Genomic DNA, 27,984 nt, shown 5'->3' on the forward strand with positions numbered 1-27,984 from the left:
TATTGTCATCCGTGAAGTCAATTAGCATAATCTGCCGTTTTCAATGTGTGGGAGGGGGGAGGGGGGGGGCAATTGAGATGCGCAGCAACCCTCCCCCCTGCATTGCCAGTAAATAGATGGTCTCGGTTTTCCAGTAAGAGCTTCTTTTCCCAGTAAGGCCGCCCTCACTCGCGGTGGTCCCCGAGGGCTGGGGGGTGGGGGTGGGTGGGGGGGGGGGGGGGGGGTGACACAAGAGAAGGTCAGGCTTTTCTCTACCTGCGAGTCGAGTAGCATTGAGGGGGTGTCGCAGGGCTCCGCATCATCCAATGCGTAATCTGACTCGAGCCTTCCCCTCTTTATCTGCTGGGCAAATTGTTGTATTTATTTCAGGACCAGTTTTGGTTGACACAAGGTTTACGTGATTATTTGTGCCGTTTGACCTTTGCACCAAAAGGAGTCAAGAAATCATTCAGTGGATGTTGTTCTGCTTGTTGATTAAAACCAATATTCAAGCAGTTACTCCCAAAATGCAGCCCCACTAGTCTAAACATTACGATCAACATTGCGTTTCTGGCCTTTCCGAGGCGGCCATTTTGCCTCTTGCTGTGGACTGAAAATGACATCGCAAATTGCTGGAGGGATCGGGTAGCGGCCAATCACAGCTCAGCTTGCGGATGTCACATGACCAAGCTCAGAAAACTGGTGAGCTGTGATTGGCCAGCAAGTGACAAAATGGCCGCCCCCAGAGGTGGATAAAAACGGATGGATTGTGCACTTTAATTCATATCCCCAAATCTAGCTGTTAACTCATTTGCTCCCAAAAACGTCTAAATACGTTATATTTTAAATATTACCGGTGTCCCAAAGACGTCTTTATACATATATATATTTTTTTATGCTAAAGCATACAGAAGGCTTTGAAGCAGATTCTGACCTGAAAAGGTTGCTTAAAGCAATGGTATTTATTACAAAAAATGGCCAGCAGAGTACAAGAGATCAACCTGGGCCATGTTGCAAAAACCTCTTTCCCCCACAGTTTTAAACAGATTTGTGAATAATGATGAAAATTAGCCATATTCTAATGCTAATTGCTGCAAAATTAAAACAGATAGAAACATACTTTTTTCCTGATCTAATCTTTCTTTTGGTAGGTTCCATGTTTTTTTTATGGCAATAGAACACAATATGCTGTGGGCCTTGCTAACTCAGCCAAAATCCAGCAAAACAGCCGGGAGCAAAGGGGGTTGCTTCAGTGAAAAAGCCTGGGAGTGAATAAGTTAAAGGGGACATGAAATTCTGATTAACATTATTACATTTGTGGAATATGAGTTATGAAGCAAAATGCAGCCGTTTTTATCCGTCTCAGGGGGGCAGCCATTTTGCCACTTGCTGTCGACTGAAGATGACATCACAGTTGCTCAGGGATCAGGCAATGACCAATCAAATCTCACCAGAATACCGTATTGAGGGCTGCTTAGAACATATTGTTGTCAAGATAAATATTTTGGGTTGACTTAAAAAAAATAAATAAATAAAAAAAAGCATTTTTTTTAGTTAGCGTGCATATAACATAATATTGTAAAAAAAAAAAAAATGTCTCTCCTGTCCTAGCGAGTGCTACATTGAAATAAATGTAGGCCGTGTTTCCTCATCGGCATCAACGAGGTCCTCGCTTGTGTGTGGAAGTTGAAATGGAAAATAGGATTACACCAAAGGAGCGCCCCCGGGCTTGCTGCGACGTCGCCCTCCGACACCCAAATCCACGCGCCGCCCGGTCGGAGGAGCGGCTAATGATATGCTAATCCCCTGTCCGTCTTTGCCGTAGATTAAACGGTCGTCACGGCGACAAAGGGCCCGGCTGCGCTTGTGAGCGACCTCCCACAAACTCACTAAATAGGCGGCCCCGCGACTGTATTCTCTTGAATAATGAGTCACTTGGTTGCGGCAAATTGTTTCAGGGAACTTGAACCCGCGCGTGCTTTTTGATTCAAGGTTTGTCCGCCTTTTGTCTCGTGACACAGTGAAGTTATGGAGGCAGGCGAGCCCCCTTTTCGTCAGCTGTCGCTATTTGGTTTCATCACGGGAAGTGTGCGGCGGCGGCTGGCGGCGTTCTCTCTTCCAATAAGCTCTGCCATCTGCACGTAGTTATCCTGTGAATAGGACTCGGGTGCGAGTGCACAAATAGTTAGCAGAGTGGGATTATCAAGTTGTGACTTCCAGGCTTCTAACGTGCCACATGTGGCCCGTAATTAGACGCCGTCGCCTTGTTTCCTGTGTGATGTGAGTGAGTGAGTGTGTGTGTCCTGGCTTTTGATGTCCATATGAGGACTTTAACTCTTATCAATCAAATGGACCGATATCGCCACTGTAGAGGAATTGCCAGCGCCTAATTTGCATAAATACTTTTGAAAGCTCCCGTTTAGCCATGTTACGTGACAACTTGACATAAATGCTTCCTATATACAACTTGCAATGTGTTCATTATGTAACAACAACACACTCCTCTGCCACGCCCCCTTCCCTTTCCCCGCCCCCCTCCCTCCCTCCCACTCTACTGTACATACTGTAACACATGCTCGCTAAGGAGGCCATCTGATGACTGTTTGTTTTCCTTCTGCGGCTCGGAGGCCCGTCCAATCGGATGGCCGGATCGGAGCCGCCGCCCACCCCGAACAACACTACACTCGCACGCCGTCTCGTATCTGGCAGGCTTTCAAAACATCGACAGGCGCGGCCGAAGGCGCGTCGCGTTGGTGGCAAGCGGCCAACGGGAGGTTTTGCCACGAGAGGGCGGCGGCCCTCGCCGGGGAGGAAACGAGATAGGAGGGAGAGGGAGACCGGGTGCGGGGGTGGGGGGGGCCAACTCGTTTGAATTTTATTACACAATATATTGTTTATGTTATGTCAGTATGTTAGGTCATGGACTTGACATCGTTCGCGCACAATAAACCCGCCCTCGGATGGATGTATTTCCTCACATTTCAGCCATTATAAATTGAAAACTGCTTAATGAAAATCCATGGCTTTGCTATGTCTTTAAATTGTTTAGGGAGACTGGAGTTATTATTTATTTATTTTGTCCACACAAAAAAAAAGAGGGTTTTTTTGCGCCCAAATCAGAGTCACTTGATTTTGACTTTGAAGAGTAACACAGGGTGTACATCCAAACTGTCTCCATTTTCTTAAAGGCATTCTTTTGACTCATTTTTACCATTTTCAGCAGTAAAAATCAATTAAATTTTTTAAAAAATAAATAAAAATTAATTTAATAACTTAAAGGGATATTTGACTTGTTGAACCATTTTCTGTGGTAAAAAAAAATATATATATATTTTGCCTAAAATTAATTTGATAACTTAAAAGGGATACTTGAATCGTTGAACCATTTTCAGGAGTAAAAAAACAACAACATTTTGCCTAAAATTAATTTGATAACTTAAAGGGATACTTTTTATTAATTAATTAATACCTTTAAAACTCATTTTTCCATTTGCTGTCGACTGAAGATGACATCATCATCACCTGTGCTGAGGAAGTAGGTAACGACCAATCATGGCTCAGTTTGCTGACCAAAACCCAGAAAACAGGTGCGCCATGATTGGTCGATTTCTGGAATTAATAAAATAATAATAATCGTATGACCTCGTCTCATAGCGCGGTCTCTTCTGGCAATATTCACAAAATAATAATAAATAGAAATGAGCTAGTTTTGTGCATTTTCACCACATTTTTTATTTATTTATTTTTTTTAAACATTTACCAATCGGAAAATATTTATATGCCTGTAGCCATTTTCTTCTTTTTTTTCCCCTTTTTTTTTATTCAAACCAGACTTGATGTCTGCAGGTTGAGTTTAGAACAGGAAGTTAATAATTGTGGTTGTCTGGAGCTGCCAAACACATTTTGACGTGATGAGCCTGTAGGAATGTCACTTTGTAATGCGTCCACACCTCAACTTTCTTGTCTTCGGCGTGTCGACACGTCGCGAAATGGAAAAAGCCCCCCGGCCGGCACCGCCAGGCGGATAAATAGTCAAATAGTGAAATCCTGCAGTTGAAAGATAAATGTTTATTGTAGTTAAATTTTTCAGTTACTTTTTTTTTTTTTTTTTGGCAAAATGTGCTGTATAAAAGTATAGATTAATTTCATGTAGCTAAATATTAACCAGAATTTATCAGATTTTTTTTTATTTTTGCTTTGACCCCTTTCACAATTTTCTTAGTATCAGAATAAAATAAAATAAATTAAAAAATATATATAAATAATAATAATAATAAAAATATTTTCAATCTTTTCATTTTAAACGGTGTGCAAAAAAAAATTCCCTCCAGACCTCTTGATCACATTTCTATCTTTGCAAAGGCATCCTTTTGGCCCATTTTCCATACACGTGTATAAAAGATTAAAAAGGAAGTACCTTTTTTACGCAAGGTGAAATACCTCGCTGTCAGTGTCAGTTAAATGCTTTGCTTCTTTCTAAGTGCACCTCTAGTCGAGCAGGCCCAGTTATTTTCTGGCAGTGCAGTGTGACATTACGAGGCCGGCCTCCCCTCCCCCAACTCTGCTTGGAGGGATTTTACTGGCTGCGTGGGTTCGTGCCCTCTTCCCTAGTTCCCAGTGCCTGCAGCGTGCGAGGGGTGGGGGGCAGGGAGCCGCCATGATTCGCTAGACATTGGAAAAAAATGTATGCTATATACAATCGTATGCACTTGAACAATGGCTCTTGGTTTTCTCGATAAACAAAATGCCCGCCTGACTATTAAAAGCAGAATTATTGTCCGAAAAATTGTCCGTTCAAATATTCCAATTCAGTTTGTAATGATACTAACCCGATACCACCTTAAATTTAGCAAACTATCATCAAAAACGATATTTATAAATTGAACTCATTCACTGCCATAGACGGCTATAGACGTCAAAAATGAATTTGAACTATTAGTTTCACATTTTTTCCCCCCCATTTTTGTTAGCAAAAATATGAAAACCTAGAAACCTTTTTGTACATTTAGAACAGATATAAAATGTGTGATTAATCTTGGAGTTAACTAGTGAAGTCTAATTATATACAATTAATTAAAATTAAAAATTGTAATCGCCTGATGCCCCTAATTTAAAAAAAAAGAAGAAGAAAACATTATAAAAAATGAAGGGCGTCAGACGATTCATTTTTGTTAATTGTAATTAATCGATTAATCATGAATTTTTTATCTGTTATAAATGCACAATAAAAAAAAATCTAGGTTTTCATACTCCTGTTAACAAAAGTGAAACTAATATAGTTCAAATTTCATTTTTGACGTCTATAGCCGTCGATGGCAGTGAATGAGTTTTTAATGGTTTTGGCTTATTCAGAGGAAGCTTAGGCCGAATAAAACACACAGTACATGATTGAAGTGTTTATGACAAACGGAGGTTGACACGGTGGGCGTGTTTTATTGTCAATTGTTAACGTGCGAGATTAATGGGCGGAGCGGGAGAGCGCGTAACATCCGGCGCGCTAATGAAATCCTATAACTCACCACCGAGCAACCCCCCCAGCCCCCCCCCCCCCACCCAACACCCACCCCCCTCGTTTGGCCGAGGCCTGGTGACGAGAGTGAAATGGCGTGTGGTGGTGGCTGGTTGTCCCCGCGCTGGTTGTCCAACACCCCCCCACCCCCCCGCCGCCGCCATCCCGCAGCAGAAAAACACCAGGAACAAAACTGTGATCCTTACGATTGGCGTCCAATCTCCCCTTTTTATTAATTAATTCATTTTATTAATATATCCAGAAAAAAAATGGTGTTAGTAAATGAATGAATGAATGAATGTTTGGAAAGCAGCAGATAAAGAGAAAGACGGTCGCGTGACGACTGGTGGGAATAGGCAGCGTGTCAATAATATTGAGCCAGCGGCCTTCCAAGAGGTCCCGTGCGTTATGTAATCTGAAATCTTGCAATTAAGGAAGGACTTCTTGACCTGTAAAGGAAAAAAAACAAAAAAAACATTAATGTTAACATATAAGAGCGTAAAAAAATCACATTAATGTTAACATATAAGAGCCCAAAAAATTGTAAGGAAAAAAAAAACACATTAATGTTAACATATAATAAGAGCGTAAAAAATTGTAAGAAAAAAAAAATCACATTAATGTTAACATATAAGAGCCTAAAAAATTGTAAGAAAAAAAAAATCACATTAATGTTAACATATAAGAGCCTAAAAAATTATAAGAAGAAAAAATCATATTAATGTTAACATATAAGAGCGTAAAAAATTGTAAGGAAAAAAAAACCACATTAATGTTAACATATAAGAGCCCAAAAAATTGTAAGGAAAAAAAATCACATTAATGTTAACATATAAGAGCCTAAAAAATTGTAAGGAAAAAAAAAATCACATTAATGTTAACATATAAGAGCGTAAAAAATTGTAAGAAAAAAAAATCACATTAATGTTAATATATAAGAGCGTAAAAAATTGTCAGGAAAAAAAATAATTACATTGTTAACATATAAGAGCGTAAAAAATTGTAAGAAAAGAAAAATCACATTAATGTTAACATATAAGAGCGTAAAAAATTGTAAGGAAAAAAAAAATCACATTAATGTTAACATATAAGAGCCTAAAAAAATTGTAAAAAAAAGTCCTTTGGTTTTATTTGTTTTGAGAATTGCATGGTGGTCTTTATATGTATGGCCCCGCAGTGGCTTTATGTTCCCCACGCTGGTTATATAAACATGACAAATTGCAACCGGGTCCAATTAGATATAACCAAGATGGACTAAAATATAAACATCTGTATGTGTTAAATTGGATTTGGTGTTTAGTCTGTATTGGTATTATTCCCATTCCCTATAACGAGTTAGGGTTAGGGTTAGACTACATGGAGCTATAAGGCCTTTTGTTTGATGAAACCTTCTTAAAAGAATTCACATAAAATAGGTTAGATCATATTTGCCATAGTTTACAAAATAATCATGCTGTCTCATAATCATGTATTTTTTTAGCTCCCTTAGAATTTCTCGCTTTTTAAATTGCTATTTTTGTTTTTGCCTAAATCACGTTGAAATAAGCATTCGCAATGGATGTGTTTATTATATTAAAAAAAAGATAAAATCCATATGAACTCATTCACTGCCATTAACGCATATTTCTATTAGTTTAACATTTTTTTCCCACTTTTGTTAACTTTTGGGGTTTTTTATTGCACATTTAGAACAGATATAAAATTAGTTATTAATCGTGAGTTAACTAGTAAAAACATGCAATTAATTACGATTTAAAAAAGAAAAGATTATTAAAAATTATGTACGTCAGGTGATTAAAATGTGTCATCGTCATTAATCGCATGACTTCACTAGTTAACTCAGGATTTTTTTTATCTGTTCCAAATATACAATAAAAAAATTCTAGGTTTTCATACTCTTGTTAACAAAAGTGGGAAAAAATGTTAAACTGATAGAAATAGTTCAAATGACTTTTTTTTTTTTTTACGTCTATAGCCGTCAATGGCAGTGAATGAGTTCATGTCATTTATATATGAATACAAATGATACGTGTTCTTTATTACATGGGAAAATGAAAGTCAATTCTCATATTTCAATGTAAACACAGAGGGCGGCAATAACAACAAAAAATAAATCAAGTGGACCGACCATCGGGCAAATAAGAATCAAAGGTTTTGTAATCACTCACTTGAGTGTTACTAGAAATTCTGTAAGCAATTTCTGATGCCAATGTTGTATTATCTATTTTGGGACCAGACCGATTAATCAGTCAAGGCCATTCAAACATTTTTTTTTTTTTAACAAACCCAAAATATTATTCAAAAAACACTGATTAATAATTATGCATTATGTATTGTTTATATTCATGTATATATATAAAAAAAATAAAAAATAAATCCATGTGGGTTGGGCCCGAATCTGTTTACTTGAGGGTTGCTTTAGTTCACCGCTACGTGCCTTGCGTTAGCCGGTTAGCTCAAACTGATAAGCAATCTTGTCTGTGTATATATCTGGCGCCTTGCCAGAACTTCGCGTGGCGTTTGTTGAAGCCCCAAAATTGAGTTCTCCAGGTCTGCCGTCGTCCAGCCTCGTTTTTTTTGTTTTTTTTGCGCCACCTCCCGCATTCCTCTCTTTTGTGTGCCGCTTGGAATTTAGGAGATGTCAATAGAGAGGAGGAGGTGATGGTAGAAAGGAGAAGGAAGTCCGATGAAAGTGTGCGTGCGTGCGCGAGCGCGCGTCTCATTAGGTTATGCGGCCTCCTGGGGAGAAGGGTCGTTATTGATGGATTGATCGCAGGCCCCTCCCCGTCCACTCGCCGCTCCTGCTTTTGGAGCCCATTGATCCGGCATCTCTTTGGGAGATGACGGTCAGCGCATACTTAATTAGCCTTTCATTACAACCAATCAGCACGCGGGAGGCCGCGCTCGAAAGCGCCGCTTGGGTTTTGGCAACAAAAAAGGTCGGACGACCTTCTCTCAAGGGACGGGCGGGGGAGACTTTTGTGCCAAACGTGACGCGCTGCTTCTGTGATGAAATAAAAAAAGAAAATGGTTATTGATCGAGTTTTGATAGCCTTTGGTCCATCTGTTTTTGTGTTTTTTGCAGAAGGATTTTTATGAGCCTCGCAGGTCGCTCATGCATATGGATGACTATTGTCATTCGGGCTTTTCTCATTGATTAGGTGTTTTGTGGGGGGGTGTTACACTCAAGCAGATGTAGTATTTGTGTGGATGCATTATAAGTGTAAATTAAGTACATTGTATAGTATTTAGTATTTGCAAGCTGTTGTTTATTTAATTCCGGCAAAAGGGAAATTACCTTATGTTTATGTCTAAACATGTCATCTGTTATCCATCTGGGAGCAGCCATTTTGTCAGTTGCTCAGGGCTTATGGTGCATTCGAGGATGGTGGGAATTTATACGAAGCGTTCCAGGCGAAAGTAAACAACCAAAATGGCGGATAGTGATGAATTGTTTTTTTTTTTTTAATTTTGCACCTCAAAACTCATTTTGACCTCCACTAAACGTGACTTTTCGCAGTTTTGCTTCATTTATTGTTTTGATCTTATTTCATGAGTTATATGGAATATTTATAATGAAGGAAACTATCTAGTTTTATACTCGAGTAAATTGTGTTTACCAAAGTGGTCGCCATTGTAGTCCGTCGGTGAAGTCGGGGTACTTTTTATTTTTATTATTTTTTTACAACTTCGCAAGTGGGATTTCCGAGTTCAAGGGGGCGTTCCCCGTACACACTTCCTGGTTTGAAGTCTGGAAAAGGCAGACTTTTTGACCATCCTCGAATGCAGCCTTAGGTTAACAACCAATCATGACTCAGGAACTGTGATGTCATCTTCAGTTGACAGCAAGTGGCAAAATGGCCGCCCCCTGACATGGATAAAAACATATGGATTTTGCTGCTTAATTCACATTCCACAAATTCGATATGAATCGGAATATTGTATTAGTAATCCAATTGATCATTTGGATGTGACTTTCTTGTTTCGGCAGGTTTTCCTGTTCTTTTGCGAGAGCTGCTCCGTGCCCATCTGCCGGGAGTGCAGCATGAGCCGTCACGTGGGCCACACTTTTGTTTACCTCCAAGACGCAGTGCAGGACTGCAGGTCCGTCACCATCCAGCTGCTGGCTGACGCGCAGAAGGGACGACAGGCCGTTCAGGTGAGATGGGCACTAAACGGCTAATGGCGGTTTTCGTAATTAATCAAAAAGGTCGGAATCATGTGAAACTGAAGCGTGTCGTGTAGGACATGATGTGAATCCAATGAATCCTTTCCAGTTGACAATAAATAATAACAAATTACATTTCATTGAAAAAAATTGTAGTAGGGATAGGTCGTCATTTTCGATTCTATTCGTATCACGATTCATAGGTCACGATTCGATTCGATACCGATTAATCCTGATACAAATCTATAAATTGATAATTGCGTTTTTTTTTCCTTTCTTTCTCAAATTTAGAAAATACTAATCAGTAAACTTGTACACTGTAAGATTTGTATGAAAATGTATTTATTTCTCAGAAAATTCAGGTTGCAGTCTGTTTCATGTTTGAACAGCACTGATATCAAATATTAAGGTTTTTCATGTTCCATTATTATAACATTCTTTCATGCTTAATGTGTGAATCCTAACCCTAAGTAAGACGTTTTGTTGAATATTCCCATAAAAAATGGATGTTTAAAAATTTATTTGGCCGCATATCGAATCGATTCGAGAATTGCGCGCTGTAATATCGCGATATATTGCAGAATCGATTTTTTTCTTACACTCCTACTGCTGACCTTGGAAACTGCAACTTTTGTTTTGTTTTTAAAGTATAATATACATAAACATTTACCATTTGACTTATTTTGACATTTTGAAGAAAAAAAAATTAACAAAACTATTATTTAAGTTTTCATTTAAATTTTTAAGAGATATTGATGACCGTGGGAGCTTCCTGAACTTTTAGATTAAAAAAAATAAATAAATAGAAAGTTGAACATTTTGCAAATCTGAAAAGTTGTTCAATAAACATAAGTTAAATGTTGGAATTTGTATTTAAAAAATATTTACACCAATATTTTTTTCCCCTTTTACTGAACATGAATATCAGCATCAAATATCGATCTCCTTGACTAATAATCGCCCCCCCCCCCCAAAAAAAAAACATATCAATCTATCTAAATTGTAGTTTAATATGTAAAAAAATATGAAATATACATAAATGGATAAATGCACAATAGACACCAGCTCTACCTTTTAGAAAAAAATTGTTTCTGGCGTATGGAAGAGTTTGACGATATCTTGCGCCTTTTTCTGGTGTGACGTAGTCGATACTTGCCTGACAGCTTTCAACAGAAGACAGACAGGCGGAAAATGGCCGCCGTCGACTTTGCTCCGTTTATACACGGCAACAACACGGAAAAGGTGTTTTTTTTTTTTATAGGCTATGTAAAAGTGGCTTTCATAGTAAGGCATGTTGTGTCTATTTTGAATCTCTTGCAAAAGAGCAAGCGTTGATTAGAGAATTGATTGCAAGCCAGCGGATCCTAGTAACAGGAAGAACAATTAACTGCTCTTCCACTAGATGGCAGAAGCTACAATTAACCCTCATTATTTAATGTTAACATTTTTGTGCCTTGGCTCAATCAATTAGCACAGTAGTGACCAGTCCCTGGAATTCTTTTCCGCTCGAATTGGAGGTGTGCAGCTGGTCCAGCTGAAAAGGGGCGGGTCACACGGGGTGAGGTCTGGCGGGGGCAGGGATGAAGGTCAAAGGGGGAGGGGGGCATGGAGAGGAGGATGGGGGAGGGGAGAAGAAGTATTTAAAGGATTTGAGAGAAAGGAAAAATCCCGTCCTCATTGAAAGAAGTGCAACACTTGGCCCACCTCTTGTTCACATGCCCCCCCATCCCCACCGCCCCCGCCCCCCATGAGCAACCAACCATAAGTAAGGGTGTGCACATTGGGGGGGTGACGCTGACTGCTTCTCTTCATTTAGGTCTTTATGGAATGGAGGGGAGGGGGAGGGGGGGGCAACATTACACAGCAGAAACATATTTAAATGTTGCAAAATTGATTTCCTCTGTATTAATGCCACGACTATTCAAAGTCCATATAATGTGTCTTGCAATATACATTCCAAATGAGAGAGATTATTTAATCCTAATTTGATACTCGCCCCATTAACATGTAATAATCATGTTGTTAAATTGTATGCAATTTTCCTATAAAAAAAAAATCCAGAAAGCTGTCATAAAATATATACATTATTTATTTATTTATTTTGCAAAATCCTGATGATAAAAAAAAATTTGACCGTTTCAATGGGAGATCCTTGGTGGATTTATTTAAAAGTATTGCAGTGAGGCTCCATTTTCGTTTACCATTTAATTTTAAGCACCATCTGCTCAGTTTGGAAACTTGATATTAGTGTCAGCTTTCGGTTGACGTAACTTTTGGAGAGTCATAAAATCGTACCATTCACACACACTTTAAGCAATTTAAAAGTAAGTGAGTGGTAGGTGATGCCATTCTTTCAATATATTTATTAAATTGTTTTATATAACTGCATCTCAATTCGTTTCAGTCGTTCAATTGATAATATGAAACGTTTTGACCAATTTTAGCTTTTTGGGTGTTCGCTTTAGGTTGTGGTTCTAAATAAATGATGAAATATTTGACTCTGTCGAGAGAATCTATAGCCTTTCAGTTTTTAATTGAACGTCTGAAATAAGCTTTCTATGATATTCAAATTTATCGAAAAAGTGTTTTTTTTCCCCAACTTGACCAACTTCAGCCATATAGACATGGAGCCAGTATTTTTTTTTAAAAATATATATATTTTTTTTTTTCAATGAAAATATTTTTATTGTCTCTGTCTATCAAGCATCTAAAAAGACGGTCAACATTCCAACAGATAAGTGCTCTTTAAGTCAACTCTCTTATCAGCCAGTCCTCTTAGAACACACACTTATGACCTTGGTCGGACATGGTGGAAACATGAAATGCTATCTAAGGTCACGTTACATGCAGGCGCACACTATTTCCTCAGCAGAACCCGTGCCCCGCCCCTCCCTATCTGGGTGACCTACATCTGCGCGACTCGCTCACGCATGTGCGGCTCCGGGTTCACTCGGGGTCTTCCCCCAAATTCCGAAACCTCGGCGCAGCGCTGATCGTCTCTCCGGCAAATGTCAGAGCGCTCGAAACCGAAACCAGGTCCCACAGAGCCCACGTTTGATGTCTTTTTTTAAGGGGGGGGGGGATCCAGGGTCTCGAGCTAGCAGCTGAGCTTCAAGAGAATCTAGCCGACCATCTGGCGATACGTTGTTGTGCGGCTGCTTAGTGTTTGCTTGTCCATTCTGTCGGAGGTCACAGCAGGAGTAAATGCTGACGCCAGATAATAATGTAAACACGCACACACACACTCCTCTACCTCGAGGTAGGAAATTTCCGCCCGCTCCACCCCCATTATCTTCCCTGACCTCCGACCCTGGTCTTGTGACTCTCCCGGGTTGGCCCGAGCTCTGTCCCGGCTGCCGTCTGATTGGTCACTTTGACCCTCTTTGTGTAGCAAGCTACGCTCTGCTGGCAATTTGCGCAAAAGAGTTAGAGAGCTCACAACGATTGCAAGTGAGGGCAAAGATGACAAAATGTTGCATTTGTGTGGAATTGTCATTTAAGGTGGGGGATGCATATCCATTTTTGAACTTCTTAACCATTTCTAAGAAACCGCATGCAGTACTGGTTGCGGGAAAAAAATGGTTTGGGTCGACATGACTTATGACTTATTTTTTTACATGGTTTTATTATTTGGAAAAAAAAGTTAATATCTATTTTCATTATCATATTAAACCGAGTTTTTGCACGTGTCCCTGAAGTTACCACCCTTGTCATTATGGCATAACTTGCCCCTTTTATAAATCCTGTTTACAATAACATGACATAGTGGAGAGTTTCACAATAAATATTAGCACTTATGTTTCGTAATTCCCACCATATTATGTTTGTAGTCTGATTATGGCAAGCTATAAAAAAATCATCAATAAATTAAATATTTTAAAAAAATCAACCCTATAAATATTTTTTTTAATAAACTATATATATATATATATATATATATATATATATATATATATATTTTTTTTTATATATATATATATATATATTTTTTTTTTTTTATATATATATATATATACATTTTTTTTTAGATGAATTATTTTATATATATATATTTTTTTTTTCTAATTATTTTTCGTATATATTTATTTTTCATTTCATTCTTTTTCAGATTTAACAATACAGTCCGCTTGCTAAGTCTATCATCTTGCTAACTGAAGGTCCACTTAGGTGCTTATTAAATGCTAAGTAAAAAAAAAAAAAAAAAAAAAAGTCCTCCCAGTCAAGCGCACATATTATTTTGCTGTTTGCATGTATATTGTCTACTCGCATTTCAAATGTATATTGAAAAAAAAAAAAGTGTGAGAGTTTAACTAAAACGCATTTCTAACTGCGTAACATGAATGAATATTAAGCGAAGAGCACAATCTAAATTTTGGGGTGTGAAATTGGGGACGTCAGAAAGGCAGAATATGGTAATAGTGACTCGTTTGGGGTCGTCGAGATAACCACAGCGCGCACCATATACAGCAAGTCTCCTCCCCCCCAAACCAGATGTGTGTAGTACCACGGGTGACCTGTGAGAGGCAGCATGATCAAGACTGCCCAATAATACAAAGAAGAAGAAAGAGAGCGGTAATTGAAAAACTACAAAACACATAGCGGAATATGACCAAATTTGACGCGATTGTCTGCGTAACTGTGAAATGCTAATGCCACACAGATGAAGTCGTGGCTATCGCCGCATTTCTGTTTCGCTCAGAAGACTAATTTAGACGTCTCTTTCAAAAAAGGTCCAGCAAAGAAGAAGGGGAAGAAAAAAAATCCCAGCTGCCGGTCTTTGTTCTGGCGGGGATTGAAGAGGGGAGGGGAGTGTGTGGTATGCGTCCTGAGACAGAGAGGTTGCAGATCATGACCTGTAAGGTTTAGCTGACCTTTGAGCCCTGCGGCCAGGATCACAAAGGCAGCCTTCTCCTACCTCCCCTTTTTGTCCCTGTGAGGTCTGCCTCACCCGCTGACCTCACACAAAACGCCAAAGGGGCAGCCGGATAAATATTGGATCATATTGTCAAGTTTAAACAGATCAATATGCAAATGATCATCATTTCTTAATAGTCATTGGGCACTTTCTTAAAACTTTGTAAAAAAAAAAAATTAATTCTCTCCATTGTTTAACTGAAAAGTTGTTGTTTATACTTTGGTTTCCTTATTGAAGTGACGGATGTTCATCCTTGTGGTCATTCAAATTATTTGTCAGGATGTGTTGAATAAATATATATTTTAGCTCCTTCCATAGGTCAAAGCCTGACCTCACTGACATACCCTAACAACGTGGTTGCAAACTGAGGGAAGCTAGTTTATAAAACTACAGTCGTTGTTGCTATATTTAGCAACTTTTCAAAAACGCACCTTTTCCCGTATGACGAGAAATTAGCCCGTTGGAAGGCAAGCACAGAGTGAACGTCGCTGAATCTCGCCCCAAAAAAAGACAGTGCTCATCTACACGTTGCTAACGTTGAGTTAGCAAGTTAGCATTGACCCGCCAAGCAAAGCTTTATTCCCTGCATCCTGTTTGCGGGGGTCATGTGACCTCCCGCTGTGGAGTCGCAGCTTATCATGGCCGCTTTACGTGTGTGTTGTGTTACCACCCCCCCCCCCCCTCCCCTCCAGCTGAGCATGGAGAAGGTCCAGGCCATGGCGGAGCAGGTGGAGATTAAGGCTAAGGTGGTGCAGACGGAAGTGAAGGCGCTGGGCCTCAGACACAAGAAAGCCCTGGAGGAGAGAGAGTGTGAACTACTGTGGAAGGTAAAACCTCTTTTTGTTTTGGGTGTCATTATTTGTTTCATTTTCACCTGTCAGGGATTATGGCAAACTTTCAACAACAGTGTGAAAAGGGTGAATAGGAAGTGCCCGCTACCTATGTCATTATTTATCAGTCAATACTTAAACATCAACCCCTCCTAAATGACTATTTCATGACTGGCTCCACCAGGTGGAACACATCCTCCGAACACCAAAAAAAAAAATGTGGGGGGTTTCCCTTGCAAAACCTGTCTGACAACAAGTTGTCATGTGTGCAAATATCTTTTTTTTTTTTTGGTATCTATCCTTAAAGGAGAAGTCAACTGAAAAATGCAATCCAATAATATGTTCTATGCAGCCCCGCCAGTGTAAACACGATATTCGGATTCATATTATTACGATTTAAGTAGCAAAATCCACCAGTTTGCATCCATCTCACCGGGCGGCCATTTTGCCACTTGCTGTTTGACTGAGACATCACAGTAGCTCAGGTAACGACCAATCATGGCTCGGCTTGCGGAGGTCACATGAGTCGTGATTGGTCGTTATCTGAACCTTGAGCGACCGTGATGTCATTTTGAGATTGACACCTTGAGATTGGATAAAAACTGGCGCATTTCGCTGCTTAATTAATATTCCATGAATGCAATATTCATCAAAATGCTGTGTTGAGACTAGTGGGGGCTCATAGGACACATTTTTAATTAAATGTTTGATTTGACTTCCCTCTGAAGTCGGTGGTGGGCAAACTCGGTCCTCAAAGGCGTTTGTTTCCCTGCTGCAACGCAGCTGATTCCAATCGACAGGATCATTGACTGATGAGCTAATCATATATCAGCTGTGTTGGAGAAGGGAGACGTCCAATTTTCATTGGCCGAGTGTGCCCACCCCTGCTCTAAGTAAAGGAGAAAATGATTTCCTCTATTTGCTTCTGTTACTTTTTTTTTCGGTAAGTGATTTATATATTTTTTTAAGTGCTACCTTTTGATTTGATCTTGTTGTAGACCAAACTGTTATAAAAAGACAAAGAAGAGATTTTCCAAGATTTCTCTAGCCACTTGTAGCCGTTGTGTTTTATGAGGGCAATGTGCGCCTTCTCTGTCTGCGCACTAAACTTGAAGGAATGCCGGCGAGAGTGGCGGGAAGACCAGTCGGGCCAGGTGAAAGCTGCGTGTAAAGTAGGGGAGGTGTAAATGGCCGTCGTACGACCCTGTGACAATATTACGTATGGTTTATGGTTTTGAGTTGCGTTTGGAATATTCCGTTCTTAACTCTTTGACTGCCAGACGTTTTCAGAAACGGGTTGTCCCCAGTGCCAGCCGATTTAAGCATTTTGACTGATCTTTCAAGGTCCACAGAAAATTTTGTGTTTGGACTATGGAAACACACGTACTACCAAATGAAAGATTGGACTCTCATCTTTCATCAGAAAAAAAAGTTTGTTTCTACCTTATTCCGTTCTTCAGTAATCAACAATAGAAAATGGTTAGTTTCACCTGTGTTTTGAAACAAACGTCTTTTAACGTCTTTGGCACTCCTCCATAGGATTTTACTAAACGTTGTTTAACGTTTTTGGCAGTCAAAGAGTTAATGCATTTGCTGTTGCTCGCTCGATCCAGTTTCTCTTTCTGCTGAGATGTCAACTTGGCCCGAACATGTTATATACATTGTAACTTCCTAAGTGGACCAGCTAATCGTAAAAATAACAATTCGAACCTTATTCCGATGAATTTTGTCAGGCCAGGCCGATTAAGGTTGTCTACAGCAGCGCTTGTTGGAGATTTGGATCCCAGCTTAGAGCACATGGATGTATTTATGGTTTTGGATGTGGCTGTAAATGTCACTTTAATTCAATTGAATCCTTCAGCCATGAAAAAAAGATGTCAGGCTGGTCTGCGCTGCGGTAAATTCTCCGGTTTTCTACAAGGAGTGCGGACTTAAGAGGAATGCCACAGAGCTTAGTCTGTGCCTGAAACCCGAGAAGTCTGCAGGAGAACTCTGCTGATCTGTTCAAGATGAGAGCCTCTGCTTTCTATTATTGAATGTCTGTCGCAAAAAAAAAAAAAAAAAGAGCAAAAGGTGATGTTTCTTTTTGGACTGCAAACCAGAACAAGAGCACCACACATTTGAAGCCTCTTCCCTCGTTTGGCTGCGTTCGTCAGCTGACAGCTCATTTGACAGTCAATTTAGCATCATGGAGACGTTCATTGATAAAGATGCTTACGCAAAACGGACAAACTACAAAAGCTCATGAGATGAGCATGAATCACACGAGAATGAGCCCATTGGCTCAGCGGGGGGGGGGGCTTCCTGCCACTGAGCATGATGATTGGTCGCATTGTCTGAGGAAACAAATCCGGGAAGATGCGCCAGTCACATGCCCATGAGCATAACCGGCGACGCGTAATGTGTGGGAGGGAGTGAAGGACGGGAATTGTGCTGGCAAATGCTTCCACAAAGAATTAGCAAAGTACTTTATTTATCTTTGCATCTTCCCGACGCTCCTCTTGATCAGAAAGGCCAACGAGGAGCTTTGTCTTCATGGACTATAAAGTGTAAATCTGCTCTCACAAGTGCAAATTGCACTTCTACTCAGGCCAAGATTCAACAAAGAAGCGCTTCTTTTGGACCCTGGAGTAGGGAGGGACTAGAAAGTGTCCCTTACTATTGATAGCGGTCAACCTATTGTGTGTAAAAACAAAAAAAAAAAACGCTTTTTGTTGGGTGATGCTAAGTGAGAGACCAATCCTTGCTGTTCAGTTTCTGCCATCACCTTCAACAGAACTAAATATCATGTATCATTATCATGTCATCCCTGTATTATGTTACACCCCCTTTTTGCCGTCATACAATCTGACTGTGGCACCACAAACATCATGGGTAAAGTACATCACAATTAAAAAGCTTAGACGGCTCAGGCGCTGCGCTTGAAGTCGTTTACTATGTGACTAAAGCCAATTCTGCACACTGCTGCCATCTAGTGGACGGACATGTTGCTGTCAAACTGTCATAAGAAGCAGTTTTTTGGAAAAATGTCACGACCAAGCAAAAAATGTCACCGCAAGTAAACACACCGAAATAATGATGGCCTTGTCTCCATTTAATTGAATTGTTATTGATATATAGAATTTTAAAATGCTCAGTGTGTAATCTGGGCCCTTTTAGTTGAACACAAAATGTTTCTGTCTGTCATTATATGTCACTGAATTCATTTTATTTTTACAAACATTTTTGCTCATCTATCTATGTCAGTGACAGATATTGAATAATGGTAAACAGGCTAAACAGGTTCATTTTTACCATCTGCCATATAATGGAAGAGCATTTTATTTTTCTGTCTGTCATTATATGTCACTGACATAGATGAGCAAAAACATTTATTGTAATAAAAAAAAAGACAAAGAAGTAAAGTCGTTTTTTTCAAACGTAAAAAAAGTAACAGCTGTTTAAATCTTTAATATTTCATATTTTTTGTCCAAATAAATGTAATCTAAATGTCAGTTTGAAACCCTTTTTGCGTTTTTTTTATTTTTAAAAACAACTTTGCTCATATATCTATGTCAGTGACAGATATTGGATAATATTAACCCGTTTAGTAAATAAGTGGCTAAACAGATTCATTTTTACCATCTGACATATAATGGAAGAGCATTTTATTTTTCTGTATGTCATTATATGTAACTGACCTAGATAGATGAGCAAAAACATTTATTGTAATAAAAAAAAAGACAAAGAAGTAAAGTAGTTTTTTTCAAACGTAAAAGAAGTAACAGCTGTTTAAATCTTTTAATATTTCATATTTTTTGTCCAATTAAATGTAATCTAAATGTCACCCTTTTTGCTGCTAATTGACCCTCAACCTCTCCCCCCCCCCCCCCCCCCTCAGTTGGAGAAGATCCGGCAGCTGAAAGCCAAGTCGCTGTATCTGCAGGTGGAGAAACTGCACCAGAGTCTGACCAAGTTGGACAGCACCATCGCCGCCGTCAGCCAAGTGCTGGACGAGGGCCGCCACATCGACGTGCTGCTGGCGCGTGAGCGAATGCTCACCCAAATCCATGAACTGAAAGCACTGAGGGGCCTGATGCAGCCGCAGGAGGACGACCGTTTCATGTTCACGCCTCCAGACCAGGTCAATCTAAAAAAATAAAAAATAAAAAAAAAATCGATTTTTGTTACAACTGTGCAAATATTTCATTTCAAACTCCTTTCACACATTTTAAATCCATTTTTAATTGTTCCCGCAGGCTTTATACGTAGCCATCCAATCCATGGGCCTGATCAGCAGCGGAGCCTTCGCCCCCGTCACCAAAGCGCACGGCGACGGTCTCAACGGCGCGCTCCGTGGCAAGCACGCGGCGTTCACCGTGATTGGATACGACCACGACGGCGAGCCCCGCCTCTCCGGCGGCGACATGGTGACCGCCATGGTCATGTCCGGCGCCGACGCCAACCTGTCGGCCGCCAACGTGACCGACCACCAGAACGGCTCGTACACGGTTAGCTACATGGCCAAATGCGAGGGGGAGCACCTGGTGTCGGTGTTGGTGTGCAACCAGCACATTCAGGGCAGCCCCTTCAAGGTGTTTGTGAAATCGGGACGGAGCTACGGCTCCCTGGGTTCCCAAGTGTCATCGTTCGGGGGCGAAGGCGAGGGCGACGGGCAGCTGTGTCGTCCCTGGGGGATCAGCGTGGACAAGGAGGGATACGTGGTGGTGGCAGACCGCAGCAACAACCGCATACAGGTAGGAAACCTTTACTTGCTGCGTTTGTTAGCACTTCGTAGGCTAGCCTGCAACACTTCCTTTTTAAACAGGAAGTCAACCTTAAACATTTCTTAACAATAATATGTTATATGTGACCTCACTAGTCTAAACATGACACTTTTTTGAATAAGAGTTGTGAAGCAAAATCCAGCGTTTTTTATCCATCTGAGGGGGCGGCCATTTTGCCACTTGCTGTCGACTGAAGATGACATCACAAATGCTCAAGGCTCAGGCAACGACCAATCACAGCTCACCTGTTTTCTGAAGCTGAGCTGTGATTGGTCGTTACCTGAGACCTGAGCAACTGTGATGTCATTTTCACTCGACGGGCAAGTGGCAAAATGGCCGCCTTCTGATATTGATAAAAGCTGCTCGATTTTGATGCTACGCAATATTAGCCACAATACCGTATTTAGACTAGTGGGGCTGCATAAAGCATATTAATAAATGTTTTGGGGGTTGACTTCCCTTTTTAAAAGTCCCTATTCTATGTTCACATACTGTAGACATTTGATCAGGATGGATGATTGAAAGGACCTGCTGATTGGGTGCACATTTTTAATATTACATTCTCGGTACCACTTTTTTCAGACCAACACCAGTACGAGTTGGTAATCAATTCTTGAGCAGCCACCAATATCACTAGTCCTTTTGAGTCTTTTTTTAATTTAAATTAAACGATTGACAGATGATTTTATAGAATATATAGCATTTCACCTTAAAATTGCAAGAAATTAATGGCAACTTTTCTTTTTTTCATTTGTACATCAAATCATTTTTTGTATAGAAATAGAGCACACAATAAAATGAATTTAAATCAAATGAATCGCCAAACGTATTATAATTGAATACAACAGTGCTTCAAGTGACATTTAGCGTCCACTTCATAAAAATATAATTGAATGTCACTTGTTCCCGACTATCTCCAGATATTCAAGCCCTGCGGCGCATTCCACCACAAGTTTGGCTCTCTGGGGTCGCGACCCGGTCAGTTTGATCGTCCGGCCGGGGTGGCCTGCGACAGTCAGAGACGAATCATTGTGGCCGACAAAGACAATCACCGTGTGCAGGTACGAAATGTCGCTCCAATCACAACCTCTGAAAGCTTCCGAACGCGCACACTGACAAATGTAAACACCGGCGGCGGCAAGTTCGGAAGCAGCTGCCGGGAAACGTCTGCACTCAAAACAAAAACTCCTCGGCTGTCGGCTGACACGTTTTCTTTCCTTGACAGGTGTTTACTTTTGAGGGCCAGTTCCTGCTGAAGTTTGGGGAGAAGGGGACCAAGAACGGGCAGTTCAACTATCCCTGGGATGTGGCTGTCAACTCCGAGGGTAAGATCTTGGTTTCCGACACCAGGAACCACCGCGTGCAGCTATTTTCCCCCGACGGCTCGTTTCTCAACAAGTACGGCTTCGAGGGGGCTCTGTGGAAACACTTTGACTCGCCCAGAGGCGTGGCCTTCAACCACGAGGACCACCTGGTGGTGACCGATTTCAACAACCACCGGCTCCTGGTCATCCGGCCCGACTGCCAGTCGGCCCGCTTCCTGGGCTCGGAGGGCATCGGGAACGGTCAGTTCCTGAGGCCGCAGGGCGTGGCCGTGGACCAGGAGAACCGGATCATCGTGGCGGACTCGCGCAACCACCGCGTGCAAGTGTTTGAGCCCAACGGGAACTTCTTATGCAAATTTGGAACCCAGGGGAGTGGCTTCGGACAGATGGATCGTCCCTCCGGGGTGGCCGTGACGCCGGACGGAGTCATCGTCGTGGTGGACTTTGGGAATAATCGTATCCTCAAGTTCTAGAAACGGAACATTCGCTCGCTCTATTTGGCCTTTTGCCGATTTTTTTTTTTTTCTCAACAAAGCAAATAGAGGCGAGAGAATGAATCAAAAAACGGACGCAATGGGAGGAGGAGAGCTCAGAAGATTGAGAGCATGTTGATGAGAAGGGAAGTCAAACCTGATTTTTTTTTTTTTTCCCACTCAAACTGTCAATCTGATAGATTTCAACGAGGACCTCAACAAATGGATAATCAGTAGCAGAAAGGAAGCATTTTTCCCTTCCTCGCCGTCAGCTGCTCGATTCTTTCTGCAAGCTCTTCTCGAGTATCCTTCTCAGGGAATTTCTCACTTATCTTGAAACCTCGTACCCTCTGCTCCACACCTACCTCATTTAGCTCTCTACGAATGTACTCATAGTCAACTGAGCAGAGGTTTATTAGTCCGTGAAGTTTTACAAAGAAGAAAAGCCTACCTCTATAGTTTTATTTAAGAGACAGAAATAAGAAAAAAATAGACTCTTCAAGTCGATTTATTTGCACAGGAGTAATGGAATTAATGCTGTGCAACTTTTTAAATGAGTTCAGTGAACCTCCTGAATGTTGTTGCTGAGACAATACTCGGACCGCTGTCGAGGCTGCGTGGATTCACTCTCAGTAGAAGGCATTGCCCAAAAAAAAACAAAAAAAAAAGGAATTAGGGTACAGTACTGTAATGCCTTCATAGTTTCCATCAGGTTTTTTTTTTTTTTTCGAACCTATTGACCACCTCATCACTATGCTTGAGTTTGCATAGGCATTAGGGCCCAAGCAGAATGTGGGGGAAAAAAAATGCCCCAATGACATGATGTAAAGAATTCTTAGCTCAGGTAATCGTTTGCTTGATTTTGAAATGATCAGTGCTTTTCGGGCCTATTTTGAGCTTCACTCTTACGTAGGTTCAATATGACAGATCGGGCCTGTGATGACATTATAAGATATGTTTGTCCCCTTTTACACGAGGCCCCAAAATAGTTTTTTGGACTGGATTTGCGTAAAGATCCAGTCGACTTGCATGTATGTCCAACTAGGATGCAAAGATTAGTATGCAAGGACGGCCTGTTCTCCTCCAAAAGGGGAGGACCCCCCCCCCCCCCCAAATCGATGTGGGCGGGGGGGGGATACGTTTTTGAAGATCAGGATCTATTAGGGATCCTAACGTAGAGATCTAATCATAGTTGAATGACACCTTTTTCCCGAGGCAGTGTTTGACAAAAGCCTCCGAAGTAGACAGTCCAGAGGACGAAAATTCGAACATCAGATAGATTTAAGACTTAATGCCGTGAACGCTAACTATTCGCGCGGGATATGATATATACGGAGCCTGGCCACAAATATCGGAAATCCACCATTAATCGACACCCCCCTGAAAGGGTTGAATTGCCTCCAGTAGATGCTGGCAAGCACTACTTTTTGTCTCAAACTCACTTCAACAAACACGGCGTTCGCATCCCTTGGCACCCTTGCGAATGCCGACCCGCGAATATGTGGCGGTTCACTTTACAATCCTTTGGATGAAAGCCCCGCCCTCTTCGAGTCCCAACGAAAAGGGCGTGACCGCAAAAGCTCGCCCCAATTTATTAACGCTCAGGTCTGAGGAGGCGTCACCAGACCTTTGCGCTAGTAGACCAATCCTCTAAAGATGGAGGTCTAAAGACCAACTACTAGATTCAACCAAAGTTAGAATATCTGCACAGAGGCCAACTAAAAAAAAAACAAAAAAAAACTGGCATTTATCAAAAGTTCCTCAATAATCATCGTTGCTGGGGAAACTCTGACACTGCACGAGTACTTTGACATCCCGTTTGAATCCGACGTCCAGCCGTATAGAAAACCAAAGAGAACCCTCCCCCCCCCCCCTTTTTAGACCCGCTTATTCTATGTAGAACAATCCGAGGGCGCCCTGAAAATACCCCTTTTGAGCAAAACCACAAATCCGTCGGGGCACCGGTTGGATGCTTGCCCTGATTTCAATCTGTGCCCCACTTGAACGCACTCGACAATTCATGTTCTGTTAGTGGCTTCCTGGTTCTCGCCAAAACTGTGGAAAGTTTCACCCGACGGGCTCTCTTCTCTGAGGAGAGGACCTGTCCGCACATGATCCCGACCGACACCCCTCTAACGGAATACGTTGATTCAACCTCAGTGTTTGGTTAGCTCGTGGGGCTCGTCTCAATTCTCTTTGTAGCTACTGTTCGCTTTCATATACCTCAAACTTGTGTCGTTTCCATTTGAATACCTCATTTTGATTTTGTGTGTTTACATGTTTGCATACCTCAGAAGCAGGGTTTCCCCCAAAGCGGCCCGCCAGGCTTTTTTTTTGATGGTGGGGGGGGCGGGGGAACCCTGAGATATATATACCTCATTCTTTGACTGCTGCGTTGCAGTACAGTGCATGTCCCGTAGCTCAAGGACCAAAGATTGTGGCGCTGTTGAAAACTTGTGTTGTAGTCGCGTGTCCCCATTTCGCAACCTCCAGCAGCTTTTTTTTTTTTTCGCTTGGTTTGACTTTGCTGTATGATTCATTGCCTTTTTTTTTTTTTTTTAAGCGAGAAAAAAAAAAAAATCACCAACCAAACCAAAATGTTTCCGTCAATAGCATAGTGCCAAAATGATCTCTGAGAGTTCTGTGCCAAGGACCACGCTGTTGTTGATGACATAACGTCACCGGACCATGATATCAAAGATATAAACGTTGAGTGAGTCGGGCAGCCGGGGATAAATCCCGCGGCTCTCCGATGGGATGCACTTACGAGGGCTGGGCCCTGATTTATCTTTTACCTCACGACGACCAACTCCGCAGATTTTTTCCGCTTGTACTTTTGCTTAGCGCGCGCAAAGGGGGGGTGAAGGGAGTGTTAGAAACTTGACTCGTCGCACAAGAATGACACAAATTACCTCAACTTTCAGCACAACTTACCGATATTTATGCACGCGGCGGGACTCGTCTCGACTGCGGTGCCAGCAGTTATTAACATAATGAACGAAAAAATGTTTCCGAATTAGCACATGGAGGAGGAGCAACAACAGTCGGCTTGTTTTTTTTGCGTTTTCAGTATTACTGTGTTCATCCATGTCTGCGTCCTTTTTCGGAAAACAAAGATTGCAGAGTTCTATCTTTAAGATCCTTAGGTCTTCACTCTTTAAGAGGAAAAACGTATTTTAAACCTTTTATTTACTTTTTTTCGTTTTGTTGCATGCTTTAAAAAAAAATCCTTATCAAACTGATGTCTTTTTTTTTTTGGGATGGATGTTGGGGAAAACTGGGCGGGTAGCAGACTTTTTGGGAGATGGATCGTACCAGGAAGTGTACCCAAAGACGACTATGTTTGCGCTAGACTGGGATTGACCTTTGCGATTGTATCGGCTGTTCCCTCGAGAGTCCCCGCAGAGCGCAACCTGTTCAGCCATGCCTCGGTTCTTGAAGGCGAAGTCAAGCCAAAAGTTTTCTTGACAATTAAGTATGTGCCCCCCACGAGTAGAAACACGCCGTTCTAATATTGCGTTGGTGGCAAAATCCATCTCAGGCTGGCGGCCATTTTGCTACTTGTTGTCAACTGAAAATGGCATCACATTTGCACTGGGCTCAGATAACGACCAATCATAGCTCATCTTAAAAAACAACTACTGGTGAGCTGTGATTGGCCGTTACCTGAGCAACTGTGATGTCATTTTCAGTCGACAAAGTAGGAAAATGGCCGCCCACGATGCTGGGAATGAGTGGATTTTGCTACTTGATTCACATCCCACAAATGCAATATGAATCAGGGACTGCAGAGAACTTATTATTGTAAAGAATTTTTTGGAGTTGACTTCCCCTTGAACAAACATTGGAGGCTTCTTTAGCGTGCCTCCCAGCTTAGGCGCCTTTACTTGCGGAAGTTCCTAAAACTTCCTTCTCTCTGTATTGATTGATTTGCCCACACGGGGGCAACAATTGGGAGCCCCCTCCCCCGTCACCGTCACATGACCACCAGCTCCGCTCGTCCAGCAGCCAACTTCTTGTTGCCAATCCAGGAAGTGAGGTGATGGCTGCCAATCATCATGTGACTGCTTGACTGCACCCTTGAGTGCGCGTGTGTCCCGCCACCCGTCTAATTTCTGGCCTCTCGTGACTTTTAAGAGAGGAAAAAAAGTAAAAGCTGCACCGGGTGATGTGTGCGAGGTCGTAGACCTCCTTTTTAATGATTGTATAATCGAAAATAAAGACAAAAAATATGGTTGGTGAAAATTTAGAAATAAAATAAAATATATCTCAGGTAGTCTCAGCAGCCCTGTCCTGCTGGTGTCTCAATGAAATGTGTCCCATAGAAATAAAGTAGACAACCCCGCCCCTTTCTTCTTCCCTTTCCCCGTTTTGAACCTTAGTGCTAGTCTGATTGTTTTGTGTGTCCATTGAAATCTAAAAAAAAAAAAATTTAAATCTCAATCTGAAATATTGCTTTTGATTAACTTCCCAATTTTTTTTTTCTATTACATATAAAAGTACAAATACCACACACCACCTGATGCTCATTGGCCCTTTTAGAATGTATTTTGTGAAGAAAAGGGTTCAATGACATCCGGCCGATGGTTTCTCTTTACAACCCGCTGCTGGACCGCCGCACAATTCCACATTCATCGATCGCCACCTCAGCAATATTTCTAGCATTGGGTGGCGTCAACCAGCGTAAACATCTGTCCGGATGGGGGGCGGGGGGGCTGCCTGCCCTTCTTTCATCCCATCGGTGTTGGTCCGGCAGCGTGGAGAAGCGCGGCTGTTGTTTGTGCATCTGTTGTCAAAGCAGACTTTTCACTGAATGTAACCCTCACAGTCCAGGAGGCAGCGCGAGTGGGCGTGGCCTGCTGAGTTTAGATGAGTGCTGCTGGCACTTCCTCATTCAGGGCCATCGTGTGTGTATGTGTGTGCGTGTGTGTGTGTGTTTGCCTGTCTCTGTTCAACACACACTTTGTGCTGAGTGGAAGTGCAGATGTCAGGTCTTCAGTCTAAATAAGGCAAAGGAGACTATAATATTTTTGGCCACCTGCTGCTCGTGCTGTACTCTTTGGACTTTAAACATTTCCTATGCAGTTTTTTTGTTGATGGCTTTTTGTTTACACTTAAATAAAATTGTATTTCTTTGACTTCATCATGCGTGTTTGGCGTTCTTTCTCATCCTGGACCAGTGGAACCTTTAATGCTGTGTTCTGTGTGATGGACATTTAATGAGTCTATCTCACCCAAAAAGGTTGAGATTTTTCCATTGGGATTTTTACTTGGACCACTTAAACGCTAAGATATCTGAACACGTTTAATATCTCTCAAAATTGCCTTTTTGTGCCAAATCAATTGGGCAACTATATTAGAAACATCAGCCCATCTTAGAATAGTGGCTCATCACTACCCTCTGGTGGTGATTAAACAGAAGCGCAATAACATGGAGATTCTTGTGCAAATTGATGCTGTCATGACTGAAAATGAAAGGAATGTGCTCAATGATGATTAATGATATTTAATCACTTTAAATCTTGAAGTTTTATTAACTGCTTGCAGTGGTGGAAAGTAATGAAGTACAAATACTTTGTTGCTGTACTTAGTTGATTTTTAGGTATCTGGAGCATTTTTGAGACATGAAGTCAACTGCAGTTTGGTTCTTGAATGAAAGCTTGGGGCCATAGATGGACAGTGTCAGTGACACTAATGCATGTAAAACAGGGAGCTATTTTAATGAAAAAAAGATTATTTTGTGTGTGTGTGTATATATTTTTTTCCATCATGCCAAATTGGCAAAACAGGTGTATGTAATTTACAGTCAAAACTGATATATACTGTTATTTTTACTTAAGCACACAAGTTGAATTAGTGCATTTTTTTATTTTAATATTATTATTTATTTATTTATACAATGTGTTCTGTGCAGCCCCACTAGTTTAAAGATGGTATTCTGATTATGATTCATCTTAATTTGTGGAATCTGAATTGGCTATATGCTATGAAGGAGGCGGGAATTCCGACTTCCTGGTTT

At 41.2% G+C, this 27,984-nt stretch overlaps 1 protein-coding gene across 3 annotated transcripts in view; it reads left to right on the forward strand.

The window, feature by feature from the left end:
• Nucleotides 1-27,108, forward strand: part of trim71 (tripartite motif containing 71, E3 ubiquitin protein ligase) — a 30,546-nt gene extending 3,438 nt beyond the window's left edge. For 2 of the 3 annotated variants that reach the window (XM_077549166.1, XM_077549168.1), the window contains exons 3-8: nt 9,480-9,647; nt 15,264-15,398; nt 19,282-19,524; nt 19,640-20,137; nt 21,088-21,228; nt 21,393-27,108. In XM_077549166.1, coding sequence (XP_077405292.1) covers nt 9,480-9,647; nt 15,264-15,398; nt 19,282-19,524; nt 19,640-20,137; nt 21,088-21,228; nt 21,393-21,965 — 1,758 coding nt within the window. In that variant the 3' untranslated portion in view covers nt 21,966-27,108. The remainder of the gene's footprint in view (nt 1-9,479; nt 9,648-15,263; nt 15,399-19,281; nt 19,525-19,639; nt 20,138-21,087; nt 21,229-21,392) is intronic. The other variant, XM_077549169.1, reaches the window with a different exon arrangement.
• The last annotated feature ends 876 nt before the right edge of the window (nt 27,109-27,984 follow it).

Source organism: Vanacampus margaritifer, chromosome 17 (assembly GCF_051991255.1).
Source record: "Vanacampus margaritifer isolate UIUO_Vmar chromosome 17, RoL_Vmar_1.0, whole genome shotgun sequence".
In the NCBI taxonomy this organism is placed as follows: Eukaryota; Metazoa; Chordata; class Actinopteri; order Syngnathiformes; family Syngnathidae; genus Vanacampus; species Vanacampus margaritifer.